The sequence below is a fragment of the Apteryx mantelli genome, chromosome 12 (genome assembly GCF_036417845.1).
Source record: "Apteryx mantelli isolate bAptMan1 chromosome 12, bAptMan1.hap1, whole genome shotgun sequence".
Classification (NCBI taxonomy): domain Eukaryota; kingdom Metazoa; phylum Chordata; class Aves; order Apterygiformes; family Apterygidae; genus Apteryx; species Apteryx mantelli.
The window spans coordinates 17,767,421-17,784,380 of NC_089989.1; the positions used below are offsets into that span (position 1 = coordinate 17,767,421).

The 16,960-nt window shown below is 39.9% G+C and overlaps 1 protein-coding gene across 5 annotated transcripts in view; it reads left to right on the forward strand.

Moving 5' to 3' along the window:
• The window catches only part of PXK (PX domain containing serine/threonine kinase like), a 37,382-nt gene that overhangs the window by 14,063 nt on the left and 6,359 nt on the right, over window positions 1–16,960 (forward strand). For 4 of the 5 annotated variants that reach the window (XM_067303410.1, XM_067303415.1, XM_067303412.1 and 1 more), the window contains exons 4-17: window positions 2,091–2,277; window positions 4,209–4,286; window positions 4,448–4,521; window positions 5,437–5,511; window positions 6,784–6,888; window positions 7,061–7,162; window positions 7,924–8,085; window positions 9,463–9,580; window positions 10,016–10,094; window positions 12,249–12,297; window positions 13,076–13,153; window positions 13,567–13,653; window positions 14,273–14,342; window positions 15,312–15,374. In XM_067303410.1, the coding sequence (XP_067159511.1) occupies window positions 2,091–2,277; window positions 4,209–4,286; window positions 4,448–4,521; window positions 5,437–5,511; window positions 6,784–6,888; window positions 7,061–7,162; window positions 7,924–8,085; window positions 9,463–9,580; window positions 10,016–10,094; window positions 12,249–12,297; window positions 13,076–13,153; window positions 13,567–13,653; window positions 14,273–14,342; window positions 15,312–15,374 (1,327 nt within the window). The remainder of the gene's footprint in view (window positions 1–2,090; window positions 2,278–4,208; window positions 4,287–4,447; window positions 4,522–5,436; window positions 5,512–6,783; window positions 6,889–7,060; window positions 7,163–7,923; window positions 8,086–9,462; window positions 9,581–10,015; window positions 10,095–12,248; window positions 12,298–13,075; window positions 13,154–13,566; window positions 13,654–14,272; window positions 14,343–15,311; window positions 15,375–16,960) is intronic. The other variant, XM_067303411.1, reaches the window with a different exon arrangement.

Below are 16,960 nucleotides of genomic sequence, written 5' to 3' on the forward strand. Positions count from 1 at the left end.
CCGTTAATCTGATGCTACCTATACGTTAATAGTAAGGATGGGGAGTTTCTGAGCTATCGAGGCTAGGGGCTGTAGTCCTGCCAGCACCTTGGCTAGGATGAGGGGTGTGTGCCTGTAACCCTGGTACGCATCGGAAGGCTTCAGGCCGGGCTCCCTGACCCGCTGCTGCGTACGCAGCTGGAAGGCTCCTTGCAGGGGCTCCGGCGTTCTCTTCTCCGCGCTCGTTTGCCAGGGATGCACGGAGGCAGCTGACTGTTCTTCTCTTTTGTTAAGTGAATGACCGGTGTATGGTATTTGCAGCAAGATATCTGACGTTGGTGGAGCATTTTATCGCAGCTCTTGACCAGAGCTTGCCGAGAAGGCTGCGGTTTGAAGATAAGCAAGTTAATTCCCAGGTTCTTCTGTGGCGAAGCCTCCGCCGGCTGCAGCGCTGAGCTGGGGCCCCGAGAAGCCGGCTCGAGCTTGGAAGCAGGCAAAGCTGGGATCTTGGCGAGGTGGTCTTCCCCAGCAGAAGCTGCTCTCGCTGTGCCGTGTGTCTTGGCAGATGGTTACAAAAACCTGGGGTGAATGTTAGTTTCTGCTGAAGAATACCTACGTTTGGTTTTTTTCCCCCTCCCAATAAACAAAACAAACTTTTATGATAAACTAGAGTCCTCCTCTCTGAGATAGTTGCTAGCTCTCAGGTCAAGAATTTAAAGGTGATCACGATTTGATGTGCTTTTCCAGTGAGTAACTTTAATGTCAGAGGTGCATTTTGTTTTTATTTAGAAACTCCTTTTTGAATTGAAGGAGGAGTGGTGTGCCAGACAAAGTCTTGTATGCCTCTGGTGTTAAAATGAAATGTAGGTGGTAAATGTAGGTGCTGTAAGCAGTTCGTTGTTGCTTTTGGGTTTATTCCTGGATGTTACCTTTTCCTTAAAAAGAGTGCTCAGTGGACAGGATGATTTGTACCAGTGCTGGGGGGAACAATTCCTGTGTTTGTGAAGAGGAAGAGGAAAAAAGGGAAGGGATTGCTACCTCTGCTCCAGGCTGTTAAGCTAATCCCTTACTTTTCCCACTAGTTAAAATGAGGGTTGTTCAAATGCTGAAAGTCCCTGCCTTCTCCCTGGCGAACTCCTTGCTTTAGAAATGAGGTTATTGCACATATGCAATTTGTTTCTGCAACACACATTTTTTTAAAGATAATCTCCAGTGAAGATTCAGCACACACCAGGCAGGTGCTTTGATCTGCTGGACAACAATGTGTTGACAACATGAATAATTTATTCTGGCAATTCACATGATGTAAATGAATATAAATACTGTGTGCAACCTAGATCATGTTTAGAAAACAAACCTCTTTGATCTGACTTATATGAAGCTCTGGATTTCTGCAGAATTTTCCATTTTCCCATGTCTAAATATTTCACTGATTTTTAACTGAAGTTTTGCACCACTTAAGATAAAACAACTACTCTATATCCACTAGTAGATTGCAGTTATTTCTGGGGTGAAATGTATATAGCTGTTAAAAACTGCACAGCAACAAATTTAGAAATTAAAATGGAAAAGTTGCACCATATTCAAAAGTACAAGTTAAAAAGCTGACAGTAAGGGTTTTTATATTACCCATAATGGCAGTAGAGGCAAAGGAAACTTATTAATTTGCACATACATTAAATAAGCATAAATTTCATCATGAGAAAATGGTAAGGTGTGAAATTTTTTGTGCTATGGCAAAGGTATATCAAGAATTTTAAAGAATTTGGCTGAAATTTAAAGCCATTTAGTAGCTGAAGGGTTTGTGTAGTGATCTTAAATGCATGAATCACTAGCAAAAGTTTATCTCCTTGCATTCTCGGTGTAGTTGCATTTACAAGTCTCTTCTCACTGGGATGTGAGTTATCTGACTCCTCGCCCTGATAATAGTACCTAGAAAAAGCATAAAGCTTGTATATACAAAGTAAAAATTATTCAGTTGTTAACACACAGAAAATACACAGAGTAAAACACATAGAAAATGCAAAGAGTATTTTCTGGCTTGCAGTTTACTTCCCTGAGGTATTTTGAGAACAAGGCTGCAAAATAATCATTTTTCCTCTCTTTTTAAGATCTCAACTCTAAGTCTACCTCTTCCTCCCAAAAAATTGATTGGAAATATGGAGCGTGAATTCATAGCTGAAAGACAGAAAGGACTCCAGACCTATCTCGATGTAATTACTACCCATCACATACTGTCTAACTGTGAACTGGTAAAAAAGTTCTTGGATCCAAACAGCTATTCTGTAAACTACACTGGTAAGTGAGGGATTTTAAAACTGCATCACAACTTCGCTTTAGCATGTATGCACATCTTCCGTTAATGCTGACAAGGAGTTACACTAAGGCACAGAGAAAAAAAACTTACTTCAAAGTGATCATATTTTGTGTGTGATTATAGATGATAATATTCCACCAGGTGTGTGCATGGATAATGCTGCAGTTATCAATACTAAATATTTGCATTATTCTACAGAGGAGTGATGAGGGTCAGGATTTATTTAAGATGAACTTGGGAGAAGGGTGCCACTGAGAGTGAAGTCTATTTTTTCACTGTTATTTGTGATGAATGGAAAGGGTGATGTTTAGAAGTTATTCGTTTACTGGAGCGTAAGATAGAGTTAAGGTTGTCAGCTCTGCGTTCTGCTAATACAGCTGGTCTTCTGAGCACTGAATCTTGCATTTGTTATGGTTCAGGAGTTTTTCAGATCAACAGGAACAATTGTGATCATCTTGTCTAGCTCCCTCTATCCCTTTGGGCTGTGAAACTTCATAGAACTGTTTGAGCTAGTGGGGTTTTCTTTTTTTCTTTTAAGGCATTATATACTTTTGAATAAAGAAAAAAAATCCACAATGGTGGGGAATCACTGTCTCCCTTAGAATGATGTTCTAGTGATCAGTTCTCTTCATTATTGAATGTTTCTTCTCTTAATTTATCCAACTTCAACTTCAGCCATTGGAAATTGTTAAATATTTGTCTGATAGACTGAAGAGCTTCCTCTAAGTGATGAAACACTACACTGCAGATTTAGTTCACAGGCAGACTGACTCTTTGCAAAATGCAAACCTTATTTTCATAGAAGTACAACCTACTGAAGCAGGAACTTACTGCTTCCTTTTCACTTGTCTTTCTGCTTTCCCTTTGTATAACATCCTTGTTTCTTGCACTTCAAAGTGCAAAGAACATTTCCTGGATGTTTATGGTAAGCTGTGGAAGAGATGTAAATTATTAGTAATTCTTTAAGGGCGGAATTTTTCTGGTTAATGCTGAACAAGCAGTTGAAATCCTCTAGGGGATAATGTGACTTCTGTGTTAATTCGGAGTGCTTTCTTTGGGACTGTCGTTTTTTCAGCAAGTTTCGGGGAAGTTAATAGCACTCAAGAGGTTGGCTATGTTCTCTGGAGAGTTTTATCAATTTGTCATTATTTAATATTGCAGCAGTGAGCTGATATGTATTGCACTATTCTCTCTCTTTTTTCCTAGCATATTTTTGATAGAGAAGAGAGAGTACAGAAGAGAGAAAGTGCATGCTTACCTTTTTGCAGTATTTCTATGCCAAGATAAGTGATGTTAGAGCAGATTCTTTGTTGGCATAATCGCTTAATGAATGCACCAGTTGTATTCCCAGTTGTGGGAAAACTCAGTAAACAGAAGGTTGTCCTATTTTTCAGAAGTGCATGTTGGATCATGACAGCAAAGTACCTTTGTCTGTGCAAAATAGGGCAGAGTAGCAGGTAGCAAAACAAAGAACTGATTAGTTCATGCGTAATAATGGCAATGTAGATGCACATTAAAGAAATGTAAAAGTTACCACTTTTACAGGTATAGCTAAAACATTTCATATCATACTATAGCGTGTACCAAGTGTGAAAAATCTTAGCTGTGAGCATTGGATTTGAACTTGGAAGTTAAACTCTAGTATAGATATAATGCAAACTCAGTAAGATAAGTTTTCCTAAGACAGTGGTTTCTGTTTTCTTAGTGGATATGAGTTCTCAGGTTAAAAATGCAAATACCTTTTAACTGTGTTTTCACCTGATTTTCTTTTAAAATGATTTTGCTGACTTAGTTAATAAAACAAAGTCTGAATTCCTGAAGGCTTCCTCCTGGCATAGAACATTACCTAATGTGTATATAACCTAATTAAGTAGTCTCTTTTCTTTTTCTTTTTTTTTTCTTTTCTCCCCAGAAATTGCCTTACAGCATGTTTCAATGTTCTTCCGATCAGAGCCAAAGTGGGAAGTAGTAGAACCATTAAAAGATATAGGTAAGAAGAGCATGTATTCCTGAAAACTTGCCTGACTTTTCCAACTATACCAGTTGTCCTAAGATAAGGATACTATCTTAGCTTACAAACTTTGTCCTGCTTATAAGCCATGTGATTCGGTAATGTTTTAATTAAAACTACTGATGACTATTTCATTGCAGGTTGGCGAATACGTAAGAAATATTTCTTAATGAAGATTAGGAATCAACCAAAGGAACGGCTAATGTTAAGCTGGGTATGCTTTCATCTTATCCTCAAGCCTTTCTTAAATTAACTTGGCTTGTATCATTTATATTGACTATCATGTGTGAATGACAGAGGTGCAGATTTGGGAGATTGGGACTTAAAGAGTTTTGAAAGCCCTTAGGTGGATGCATGGTGTGGGAACTTGTGTTTCTTTTCTCTGTTGACAAATCCAGTTTGAAAGTTTCTGTCCTTGGTCATTTGTTCCCACCCCTGCACCTCAGGTTACTGTTTCCTTAGTGGTAATGATGTAGCTGCTGACCATAATATAAACCTGCTCACTGGAAAGAACAGAGTAATCCTTTTTAAATTACCATTTTTTATTGCTGTTTTCAGGTTGGTTGTTTCTGTTTTTGTTTTTTACTAGGATCCTTAGTTGTTCTGACAAACGAATAGGCATGAATTGCTCCTTTGAGGTAGACATGTTGCCGCCAAATACTTTGTCATTACTAAATGCTTATGCTTCTGTGCTGAGATGTGCTGCACTCTTAGTTATAAAAGCATAGCTGTTTGTGAGACTTCGCTGGGGAGCTGAGATTGCTCAAACCTGGGGTAAAAGAGAAGTTTTTTAGTGGAGAGGAAGAAGGTGGGAGTTTAAGCCCTATCAGCACACAATTTCCCAGTTTTGGGGTTGGCAGAGTTAATTCAGTGGTGGTAATGCGTGTCAGATACTGGGAAGGGAGGAGGCAATAATACTTACTTACTTACTGTCAAATTCTTTGTATAGTGAAACCACAGCCTTATTCAGCCTTTTAAAGTTTGCTTCTTTGTGGAGTCTCCTTGCTTGCTCTTCAAAATGTATTTCCAAGCAACTGTCTTAACTTGTAAGGGAAGAATATAGGTCACATTTTCTTTATGGAGTGCAACTTCTTCCCTTACGAGGCCTTTCTTTTTCTATTATTTCTAGGCTGATCTTGGCCCTGATAAATACTTGTCTGACAAAGACTTACAGTACGCTGTGAAACTTCTTTCTTCCTGTTCTGTGAGTATTACTTGAAGGCTTTTAAATTGTGCCAGCACAAAAGAAAAGCTTGCAAGGGCTGGTCTTGCAAAAGCACATGCAGTCTAGTAGAAATAGTTTGTAATTTTAGAGTTGCTTTCATTTAGAGATCTGCAAACCTTTTAATTAAATTTCCCACACAGAGGTAACATGTTCTCAGCACAATTACAGGATTATTACAGTAGCTTCAGGGTTGTGGTTAATTGTATTTTGTCTTCTCGTGACTTCCTACAGTACTGTGAGATCACAGCTTTTATTTCAACTCTTCAGGACTCGTAGGCTGTTATGATAGTGCTGTTGAGATGTAATTGCTAACCAGTACACTATGGATATTCTCAGTCAGCAGTGGATAGGGCAGTGCAATGTGCGTAGTTGTGTTTTTCACTACTTTGTACTTATGACAGGAGTATCTTAGTAGAGGTACAACGGAGGCTGTACTTTTAGCTCCTGTGCAATGCCACAATCTAAATCCAGTAGGCTTCTGTCTGAAAAAAATAGTGGTATTTTACTCCAAAGGGAGTTTCTCCTTAAAACTGTTAAGCATGTGAGAGACAAGCTGAAAAGGATGCGTTTCAACCTGGTGAACTTCTGTGTCATCCTGGAACTCAAAAGATACCGTGATTGAAACTGCTAGTTAGGAAAAGACCCCTTGCTCGTGTCTTGATTTTGATACATCACTTTGGGTCTAACTGTTGGGTTGAAAAGCCTAGTTTTCAACCTTTTTAGTTGCATATCTGTAGTGTGTGTAATTTATTTCTGAATCTGCTGTCTCACTTGGTTTCAGAAAGTTACAGGAAGCTGCTATAAAAGTTTCTAAAGACATTATCAAAACTGTTACGAAGACTATTAGTGCTGAGTTTCCTTATGTGCCATAGAAGAGCATGAAAGAATCCATTTGCGTAGCCTCACTTAAACCTGCAGTAAACCTACATGTATAAGTGTTAATAGGGCTGGATTCTTCATTTATCCATGATGTCAGTTGGTTTAGTTCCTGTTTAAAAAAAAAAGCTGGATTTTTCTTTTTCTTTTTTTTTTTTTTAATGGGGGCTGAGCAGTGTTCTTGTGAAGCTTTCTTTGCACTTGCTTTGGATAGAGACTAAGTAACTTGAGCAAATGTCAGTGACAGAATCTGATTAATTACTTTAAACATGTAATTCAGACCTAGCTTTTCTTTCTTTTGAATCAAGCAAAAATCAATGTACAGTATCTGTCATCTGAAACGTAACCTACGGTATATTCTTTTTCTTTTGGTAGCATCCCTATATTTACAAAGTCACTTTTGCCACTGCCAATGAATCTTCAGCACTGGTTATTAGGCCATTCAGTGAAAAAGGGACACTAAAGGACCTTATTTATAAGGTAATGTAATTTTTTATTTTCAACTCAAATGGTGGAATATTTGCTGAAATGTTCAAAGAATGTCTTACTGTTTACCATCTATTACTAAGTAAACTAAGACAACTGCTGGCTTTTCTTAGTCCTAACTGCATTTCATGCTCATGGAACTTGATATATGTCTGTTCCTTTAAAGGCAAAACCAAAAGACCCATTCTTGAAGAAGTATTGCAATCCTAAAAAAATTCAAGGTCTTGAACTTCAGCAAATAAAAACATATGGAAGACAAATATTAGAGGTATTTTTTCTTTTTGCTTTATTTACCAGCCAGACTGCCTTTATGATTAAAGTTGGTTCTTACACTGTTTCTAATAATAGTGGTGTTTTAGCTGTGACACTGCAAGGACAGTGCCTGTAGGAAGATGCAATTTTATTTATTTATTTATTTTTAAGACCAATTGATTTAACTGGAAAAAGTAGACAAATTTTTGAGCACATGAGTTTTATTTCGGTTCTAAAAGAAAAGCAGCAGACTTTGAAGCTAAACTTAAATGGAGGTTAAGTGCTGGGGCTTGAATTTAGATATATCTGAGTGAGGCTGTTTCTGACAAGAAAGGTAGTTAGTACCTGTGGAGCTGAGGTGGGAGAGGTGGTAATATAATTTTTTTTCCTTGTGGACAAAAAGGGAAAGAAGTAATTCCTAGCCTGTGGATCATGTGCCATAAAACTTGTATCACTGAGTGTAAGTTTTTTTTGCATTCCAACCATGATATTCAGTGGAATTGTGAATTTTAGTTTCAGGTCTCTCTGGGAGGTGTTTGTAGGCCTACTTTGAGGATCAGCATCAAATGTTTGTTTTGTGAGGAATGTTACTGGTGAAATGGGAATGAATAGTCGGCCAAAGGTGATGGTGACGGCAGATCGAGCTGAGCAAGGGAAATGGAGAAGCAATCCAAAACAGGGGCCTCCTTTATTATGTGTCTGCTCTAGTATGGGAACATTTGATATCTTGGGATCATCTGAGTGTCTTGCAACAGCACTCCTGCTTTGTGCTTCCAGGTATTAAAATTCTTGCATGAGAAAGGATTTCCTTATGGCCATCTTCACTCCGGCAATGTGATGTTGGATGGAGACACGTGCAAGTTACTAGATCTAGAAAATTCCTTGTTGGGACTTCCATCGTTTTATCGATCATACTTTTCACAGTTTCGGAAAATTAATGTAAGTTTTGAAAAATTAATTCAATTTAGCTGACTCTTATGCATCCCTCTACTTGTGTTTATGGAGAACTGACTTGAATGAAAAAAAAAAACCCTTCCCTTGACCCCTTTTTTTCCTGGAGCTTTTCTCCATCAAATCCCTTTTCAGCTTCCTCCAAATCACTGCGTGGCTGCGTGGAAGTCTTATTCCAGCGTGCTGGAGTGGGGCTGAGGCCAAAGGCAGGCAGGCAGAGGAGGGCATGCGCGTGTTTTCTCGACAGCGGTGCTGGCACAAATGCAGCCGAACTGCAGCCTCGTTACCTGGTCCCTTGGCCAAACACTGGGCCTGTTTCACAGGAGAACGTATATTGTCTGCCACGTTTGGGTTGCGCTTGTATGTCTGTGTAACGAACACAGTTTATCACTTGGTCTTAACTGAGAGTGGTAATCAACCTTGACTGTTACAGCTGCTGTGAAAATAGATTAGACACTTGTAGGCATCTGTCTCTTCAAAACTCTTATTTTCTATTTGTTTGTCAGCTGTCTCCAAACTGCAGGCTTGCACAGCAAAATAAGACCTTCCTACAAAACTACTAAACCTAATTTGCCCTGTTGAAGCAATGCAGGCTTCTGGCCAGCATCTTGCCTTGCCTTTAAGTGCTCATTGTAGTAAATTGCATGAAGCATCACGAGACGGCCGCTTGCTGACCTTGCTAAACAAGTTCTACTGTATTGTCAAAGAAACGATCAAAAGTTCATGGTTAGTCCAAATCTGTCAGTGCTGTCAAATCCCTAAGCCTTTAAGTAGTAAGGGGAGCCATTTCTGTCTAAACATGATCCTAAAATTTAGGAAGTATCCTGTCTGGGAGCTTAGCCCATATTTAAAGCTTGTACAGACCTGAGGAGGGGTGAAAGGGGCTTTCCTAGGTTTGTTTGGTATGTGTTTTTGCTCTCTCTTTATTTACCTCCTTGTAAAGAGGTAACTGGTTATATTATCTTGAACTTCATTCTTTGCCATTTGACTTATGCTAGGAAAATGTACTCTGTTGTAATTCACGTCGATATATGCCTTCCTAAACTGCTGTGCGTGAAAAGAGTTTACTCCTTACACATTTTTACAGAACATGGCTATACTAATATCCCATTTGTATCATCACTTACAGGAAGAGAGCAGTAATTTCTTTTGCTTGAGGTGTGAAAACTTCTTTTGAGCTAAAGTTGTGCAGGGAAATGGTTGTGTTTAGGAATTATCGTAGTGGTATCTCTTTCCATCTTCAGATACAAGATTGCCCTTTTTCTGTAATGGATTACTGCATGTTTACAAACTGGCTGGGGAAAAACGAATCAATTCTGTGTGGTGGTTTAGGTTTTTGTTTGTTTGTGTTTTGTTTCTCTGCAGACTTTGGAAGGTATTGATGTACATTGCTTTGGACACTTACTGTATGAAATGACATATGGAAGACCCCCGGATACAATTCCAGTAGACAGCTTCCCTCCTGCACCGTCAGTGTTTGTTGGTTAGTATGCAATCAAGAAAGCTTCAGTCTCGGCTTCCTGGGTGCTCTGCCTGTTAGCTAAGGTGCTGTGAAAGATCAGCCTGAAGACTTTTGGAGCCTGTGGCTGGAAATGATGATTTAGTAATTTTTAAAAATGGGAAATATGTTCTTCTTCAAATATATGTAGCATATAAATACAGTAATTTTTTAAACTAAGTGATAAAACAGTCTCTAGTAATTGCATGCGTGCATCCCCTGGCCTCACATCTAACATTCTTGAAAAGTTTGTACGTGTAATGTAACGTTATAATAAAAACCAAATGTTACATGGCTTCATCACTGCTTGGCTGATGGAGTACTTAGAGGAACATCGCACAGCAGTGCCAGACTTTCATTCTGAATTGTTTGCTATCCTGCAGTGCAAAAATGTGTATGTTCTTATTCTTTCTTTGGTAGTGTCTGTGTTGGAATCCATTCTGACCTGTGAAGCTATGAAGAATGGCATGCCAACTGTTTCACGGCTCTTACAGATGCCGTAAGTCTTAACGCACTTGTTTTATCCTCACAGTAATGTTTTTAATTATATTAGCAGGAAAAAATTTTGTGCTCTCATTCCTTTTTGGAAAGATTTGCCCCTCATTCAGAGGGATGTATAGTGTCTCCCAAATGAAGCTTTGAAATTATCACTTGATTGAACCCACCGTTTGTGAATATGATACGTGTTCATTTAACTTTTTTGTCTCTTGGTGTGTTGGAGCTGTTATGAAGGTGTTTTATTTAGCGTGGTGCTATGATTTAAATTGATCCAGCTGTTAAAGCAGTGCAAGCGTGCTTAAGAACACGTACAGATCCTTTCAAAGCACTTAAAATAAGAGATCTTTTTGCACGTCCCCTTCAGACTTACTTCAGTAGATTTTGCTGTCGGTTTACTTAGGGCTAGCAAAATAGATCTCTTGCTGTGCTTAGCAGTGTTTTTAGGCTGGGTCTGGGAGTGAGCTGTTATGTGGATGTTCTGACTGGTTTCGTGCAGGGCTTAGAGATTCTCTGAAGTATAGGCAGAATAAATTCCCATACAGGTTCTCCTCCCAGGTGCAGTGAAGTGGTAAAGGCAGGTATGGAGCAAGATGAGAATGCAGAAAAGGAGCAAATGTCAGCGTGTGACTAGGCTGGAGATGGTGCCTTCTGCAGTGCCACCCGTCCTGCAACTAGGAGACAGTCTGATCGGGGGAGTTGCCCGCTGTGACTGTGCTGTGGCATGCCACCCAGCACACTGAGTGTAGCGTCGCAATGGTGGTCTCCTGTTTTCTTAAAACAGGGTGCCAGAATCGTGACCTCTTGAGTGATGGCCAGCCCATACCTACATCTGGGTCTGGTCTCTCAGACTGTAGATTGCAGTACATTTAAAGCATGCTCCAAAATTCATATTTCCTGGTTGGAAAGAGTCGCTGCAGTCTTGTCTCAACCTTCTTTTCCCTCTGCTCCTCTCCCCCTCTGCCCTGAAAGGAAGGAGGGGGCAGACAGAAGAATGTAAGCAGGGGAAAAATATGTTAAGAAAACTGTGCGAATACAGGAATTTATAGGTGTTAAAAGATGTTGACCAAGCAATCCATGCTCAGCTGTATCTGATGTGTAGGATATTATACTACATTCCCTTAATACCTATACTTCTTATAAAAGTATTCTAGATAGATGTGCAACACAATGAAAGTAGTTCACCTATTTATTAAGCTATTCCATATAAACTATGAATCCACGAATTTTGAAAAACATATAATCAGAAAAGATCAGAAAAATGCCCTGTGAACAAGGGTATTTTTTTGTTTTTTAAGTCTGTTAGTTTAATTGCATCTGTTTTAATATTTCATGGACTACTGTTCTTATGAACCATGACTCTAGACTTGAATTTGTTTTCTTTAGCATGGGCTTGTGAACAACAACAACAATCTCTGAAACATTTATCTCGGAGCCAGGCTTGAGATTTCTTTCTGGGACAGTTTTCTAGTATGTTCTCCAGAACAAAGTATCTTGAAATGGACCAATAGTCCATTTTCAGACTAACATTGCCCTCTAGTGTCTTTGTTCTGGATGGAAGAGGATTCATGATTTATGCTGTTGCCGATACCATAGAGAGGAGAGTGAAGCTGTTAGCGGTAGTTGCTTTAGTTACCTTTGCCGGAGTACTTGCAAGACCACAAATAGTTTGAAATGTTAAGTTCCCTCATTGATCTTTCGCATGTTTCTTTTGAATGCTTAAATAGCAGTTGTGCTAAGAGAGTTTCCTTAAAAAGCCCAATGATCTTTCAGGTGAAATTCAAAATAACATCCCTAATAATGTTTTATCATTAACGAATCCTTATGCTTTTAAGGAAATGGGATGCTTGTTTTGAGGAAACTCTTTTCTGCCTTTGGTAATTGTAGCTATTCTATCAGCTTTCGAAACAATTCATCTAGCTGTAATGACTCTGCCATCCATAGTGGCTATATTCTGAAGGTTGGACGCTGCTAATTTTACAGCAGGGCTTGGAAGTTAAAAAGCAGTACATAAACACCAGGGGATAGGGATGAGGAAAGTGGAGGAAAAGGGGGCAAGAGGGAGTTAGGTGAACAGCACCAGTAGTATTCTCTCTGTGTTTCTGCCCATCTCTTGGGGATAATATTCCAATTATTTCTTTTTTTTATCCACTCGCAGATTATTCAGTGATGTCCTGCTAACAAATTCCGAGAAACCACAGTTCAAGGTAGAGTTGAACACTGATGTATCCTTTGTCTTGATTTGCTGATGTTGTGTAAGTGGCAGGCTGGGGATAACTATGCGTCGAATGACAGATAGGGTAGAGGACAGCTGGCTTTATGGTGAGGTCCATCGATATTGGACTTGCTTCGCTGACATGTACCAACCAACTTTGTAACACCCCTTAGAAGGAGAGCAGGAGGACACAACATGTCCCATGAGTAGTTCAAGTGCAGTTCCTGTGCTGGAGCTAAACCGTATGACTAATCACAGTGCTCTGAGCGGAAGCTGCTGAATAATCCGGATCCTTTGGAGTGAGAGGAAGCCAATTGCTAAGGCCTGGGGGAAACTATTTTGCTGGGTCACTGTGAGACCATCCGCACGTCCAGCAGCCGGCTCCAGCGCTGCAGTGGTGGGGCTTCCGGGGAGCCACATCCCGCTCCTGTCGGGAACTGTCCCCAGTGCGCTGCTGCTGGCAGGCACGTGCGGTGTCTTGTGGTTCTCGGCCATATGGCAGCTTATCAAAATAGTTAGCTGTCTCTGCCGTTAGAGCATCCCTTCCACTATTCTCTGTTTCTCTGTCCCTGCTGTTGGATTAGTAGCCACGTTTGGAGGGGAAAGCGCATATCTAGAGTCCTTGGTTTTCCTTCATTGAAGGAACGGTGTCAGAACTTGGGGCTTTAGGTAGACAACACAATCAGATGGCTAGTGAGTTTTAAGCAGTGAAGTTGTGTTTTCCTTTGTCATGTTTTGTGCAATGATGATTTTTTTTTCTCCTGTATTAGATTCCTACTAAGCTAAAAGAGGCATTGAAAACTTCCAAGGAATGCCTAGAAAAAAGATTAACAGAAGAACAGAAATCGGTAACTTCTGCATTTCTTTACTGGTTTTCCTACAGACATTCCATTTTCTCATATCACTTTTAAATGGGGAAAGTGAGTTTTTACTAGCAGATTTTAAGTAACAGAAGTTTTCATCCATGGATTTGCCTTCGCAAGAATACAGTATGAAAAGCTGTAAAACAGCAGTTTTATGTATGACATTTCACTGTTTTCTGTGGGGCAGCTTCACAAGCAGTGGCTCCAAAATCACAGGATCGCTTTAACTGCGGTATGAGGCTCCATCCTCTACCAGCAACAGTAAAGATAAGAGTTAGAAGTGAAAAACAAACATGCAAAGCAGCTTCAGTGTTTCTCCCATCCCGAACATATCCCTTTTCTGAGAACATTTGAGATCTTGACATGGTCTTTTTTTGATTTTTCCCTTCATTTTTAAGATTCACCAGCACAGAAGACTGACAAGAGCTCAATCTCATCATGGCTCTGAAGAAGAAAAAAAGAGAAGGAAAATCCTAGCACGAAAGGTAAACAACTTTTAAATAAGTTTCTCATGCTCAGAAAGAGATGTGTATCCTTTTGAAGGTGTAGCATGGACTACCACAGGTATGCTGTTGCATTCTGCCCTGTGTTGTTCTTCTGTAATACTTTCCAATTGTTTTAATTTCTGTAGCTAAGTGGTACACTTCCTAAAAAGCTTAGGTTATAGCGGTAGCTGACTTGCTTGGTTTAATGTGTTTGAACTTATTGTCCGAGAACTGGCACAGTTAACGTTTGACATGCAGATGACAGCCTGCGCTGCTTCCTGCTACCGAACTGAAGACCTGGGAGCCTTTTTCCAGGCTGCTCCTGCAGAATACATTTTGCATTTCTCTTCTTTTTCTGTGGATCAGTTTTCTGCCTTTCCCTTGTGGATGGCGGGCTCTGAAGTTGCCCTGTATGTGTGCCTGGGGATATTTGGGCACAGAACTGCCTTGCTGCTGTTGTCCTTGCGGCAGCACGTGTTGGGTGGTGGGGAGAGGGATGTTGAGCATTGATCCTTGTGTGATGTAGTGGGCAGCTTTTACAATTGTGTGTCAAAATCAGTCTTCATCATGGAAAGAGGTTATTCATTCCCACCTTCTGTTTCTTCTGCTTTGTTTAAAGAAGTCAAAACGCTCTGCCTATGAAAGCGGGGAAGAACACTCAGCAAAATACAGCAACTCAAATAACTCAGGTAACTACAGAGAGAAGAGCTTGCTTCTACACAACTGTGTCAGTGTTTTTGTTGTGTTTTGTCATTTTCTGGGTTAAAAGATCCATGGTCACCATCAGTTTACACAGTAATATTGGACTATGAAAGCCTGATGCCACTGTTTTGAGTATTTAGTAATAGCTAAATTGGGATGTTAAAAATATTGTCAGTGTTAGATTTTCAGCTACCTAATACAAAGCAATATTTCCTTCTCCTGTGCCCTGTTCCTCCAGAAAATTCAGTCCCTTCAATCTGTTGATGACATTTGGATGGAAGGTGTTCTGTTAATAATAACATTGCTTATTTGGGCCATTTAATACTTCAGCATTTAGAGAGAAACTCTGGTGATTTGTATTTGTTAGGTGTTAAGATGAAGGAGCAAATTACCTTTTTAGTTGCTGCTTCTGTGTCAAATTCTTAAACACCAGAGCCTGTGACAAGTCTTCAGTTAGTTTAAAGGAATGATCTGTACTACTGAACAGTTTAACAGAGTTGACTTGCCTGGCTAACGTGTGTCCAAAAGCAACCTGTTGTGGAATAGTCAGGTATCAGAATATCTTGTGGAGTACAGCAACTGACTGAAATCATCTCTTAGAAGGAGAAGTGGGGTGCCATCCATGCAGTGGCACAACTCTTAAGGAGAACAGAATTTGGACGCTGAAATCCAACAGCCTAAGCAACAGAAAAGAAGCGTTTCCTATTGAGGAATACTGTTGAGAGTGCTTCTTATGTGTTTGGACCTCCTCTGATACTGTGTACTGTGAAGCTTCTCTGTTCAGAGCGGGTCTGAGTGACACTGTTCATATGAATGGGGATCTTCCCCTAGATTACAGTGGAAGCAGGATTGGACCTTCAGTCAATAAAGTCAGCCTGTTTCCAACAACCTGTCTTGTCTGACTGTGTTGAATTTTAGCATCACAGCTTTAGTTACTAGACTGTTGTTTTATTTAGCAGGCTCTGGGGCGAGTTCCCCATTAACATCTCCATCATCCCCCACTCCACCCTCTACAGCAGGTAAGTTCAAGAGTCATTGCAGTATTTTGTCTTTTTCTTTAGCTTTTTCTTTTCTCTTTTGTCTAATTGTTGACATTGTTCCCAAGAATAGCTAAGTGATGATGGTCTTCAAGGATGGAATACAGAGATGACATTTATCTTGTATCAGCTTAAGTGTGGGCATTTACTTTCTTTTGAGGGCCATAGAAAGTCTTTTAATACACTTTATTAATAACCTTTCTTGTGATATACATGCATATGATCCACCATAGAGTTTTAAGTGCTTGCTTTGAAGTCTCTATTACTCCAGTCCTACTGGCACTACTACTTTCCAGACATTCTCTGGGCCTCATGTCACAGTACACATTTGTTCTGATGTTATGGACTGTGCATACTCAAGTATTGTTTTTTGGTCCCTTGTTTTTGTGTATTGTCTCTTTACATCTGTATTGCTATGATGTAGTTTCAGGAATTTTGTGTGTGACAAATTGAGTGGCACAAGTTGTGTAATTCTTGCCCGTTCCACTACAGTCCCCTCACAACACCAGTAGAACTGCTTGTGCAGAGAAACGAGTCCAAATCATTTGGGTTAAAAATAGTCTCTCTTATTTTTGTCCGTTCCCTCTTCCCGTTTGCTAGGTAGCTGTATGAGCAGGTTTGTTAGCATTTAGCACAGGTGGTTGGAAGGGGGACACAATCTGCTTAAATGGGCATTGCCAGAAATAGAAACGCTCATGAAACTGTAGTTTCATTACAAATTTGAAATGTTGAGCTGTTATGCACGTTGCAGTCTGAAATGCTAGAAAAGGAGCACTGGGAAACATCAGTAGCAAAAGGTGTTAATGGAATGTGTTTCTGGAAGAGAAGCTGTCCATAGCGCTGTCATTTGTTGTGATGACTCAGTCATATGATTCATAGTCCAAGCAGCTTTCTACACAGAACAACTTGTTAACTGAAGTGATGCAATCAAATTTGTGCTTGTTGTAAATGATCTTTCAAAGGACACGGCAATCTGTGCACTGTAATTCACATTAGTTGTGCTATAATTCAAATTAGTCATTTCTCTTTCAAGTTACTCTTCAAGTACATTGAAGTGTTTATTTTAGGAACTGACTTCTTCCAGTTACTCTAACCAAGATAATTACTGTCACTGTGTTGCACATAAAGTTTGCTGGATGTACTAACTCCTAGCTAGAGGGTACATTCAAGTTCTGTATGCTTTAAAAAGGCAGTCGCTGCAAATGCGAAAGAAAACCCCATGCCTCCAAAATGGATAAGTATTTAGAAAACACTTTTTTTTTTCTGAAATAAAACTACCTTTTACTTGTGTCTTAACTTTAATGTGCCCTGGAACTTGATTGAAAGCTGTTTCAAGCTTTGAGCATGTGATGCAGGTTTTTGTGTAGACTTGGTCCAAACGTTTCAATTTGGCTCTGATGTTCAAACTACGTTGTCACAGCATGTAGGTCATCCTGCTGCCAGTGTGCACGTGGTGACTGTTAGTGATCTGCTCCGCGTTTGAGGTTGTGCAGACTGCCCTACCTGAAAGCACTTTAGTGTGCTGATGGCAGTGGTGCATTTGATTGGGTGTGAAGGCAACTGCCACC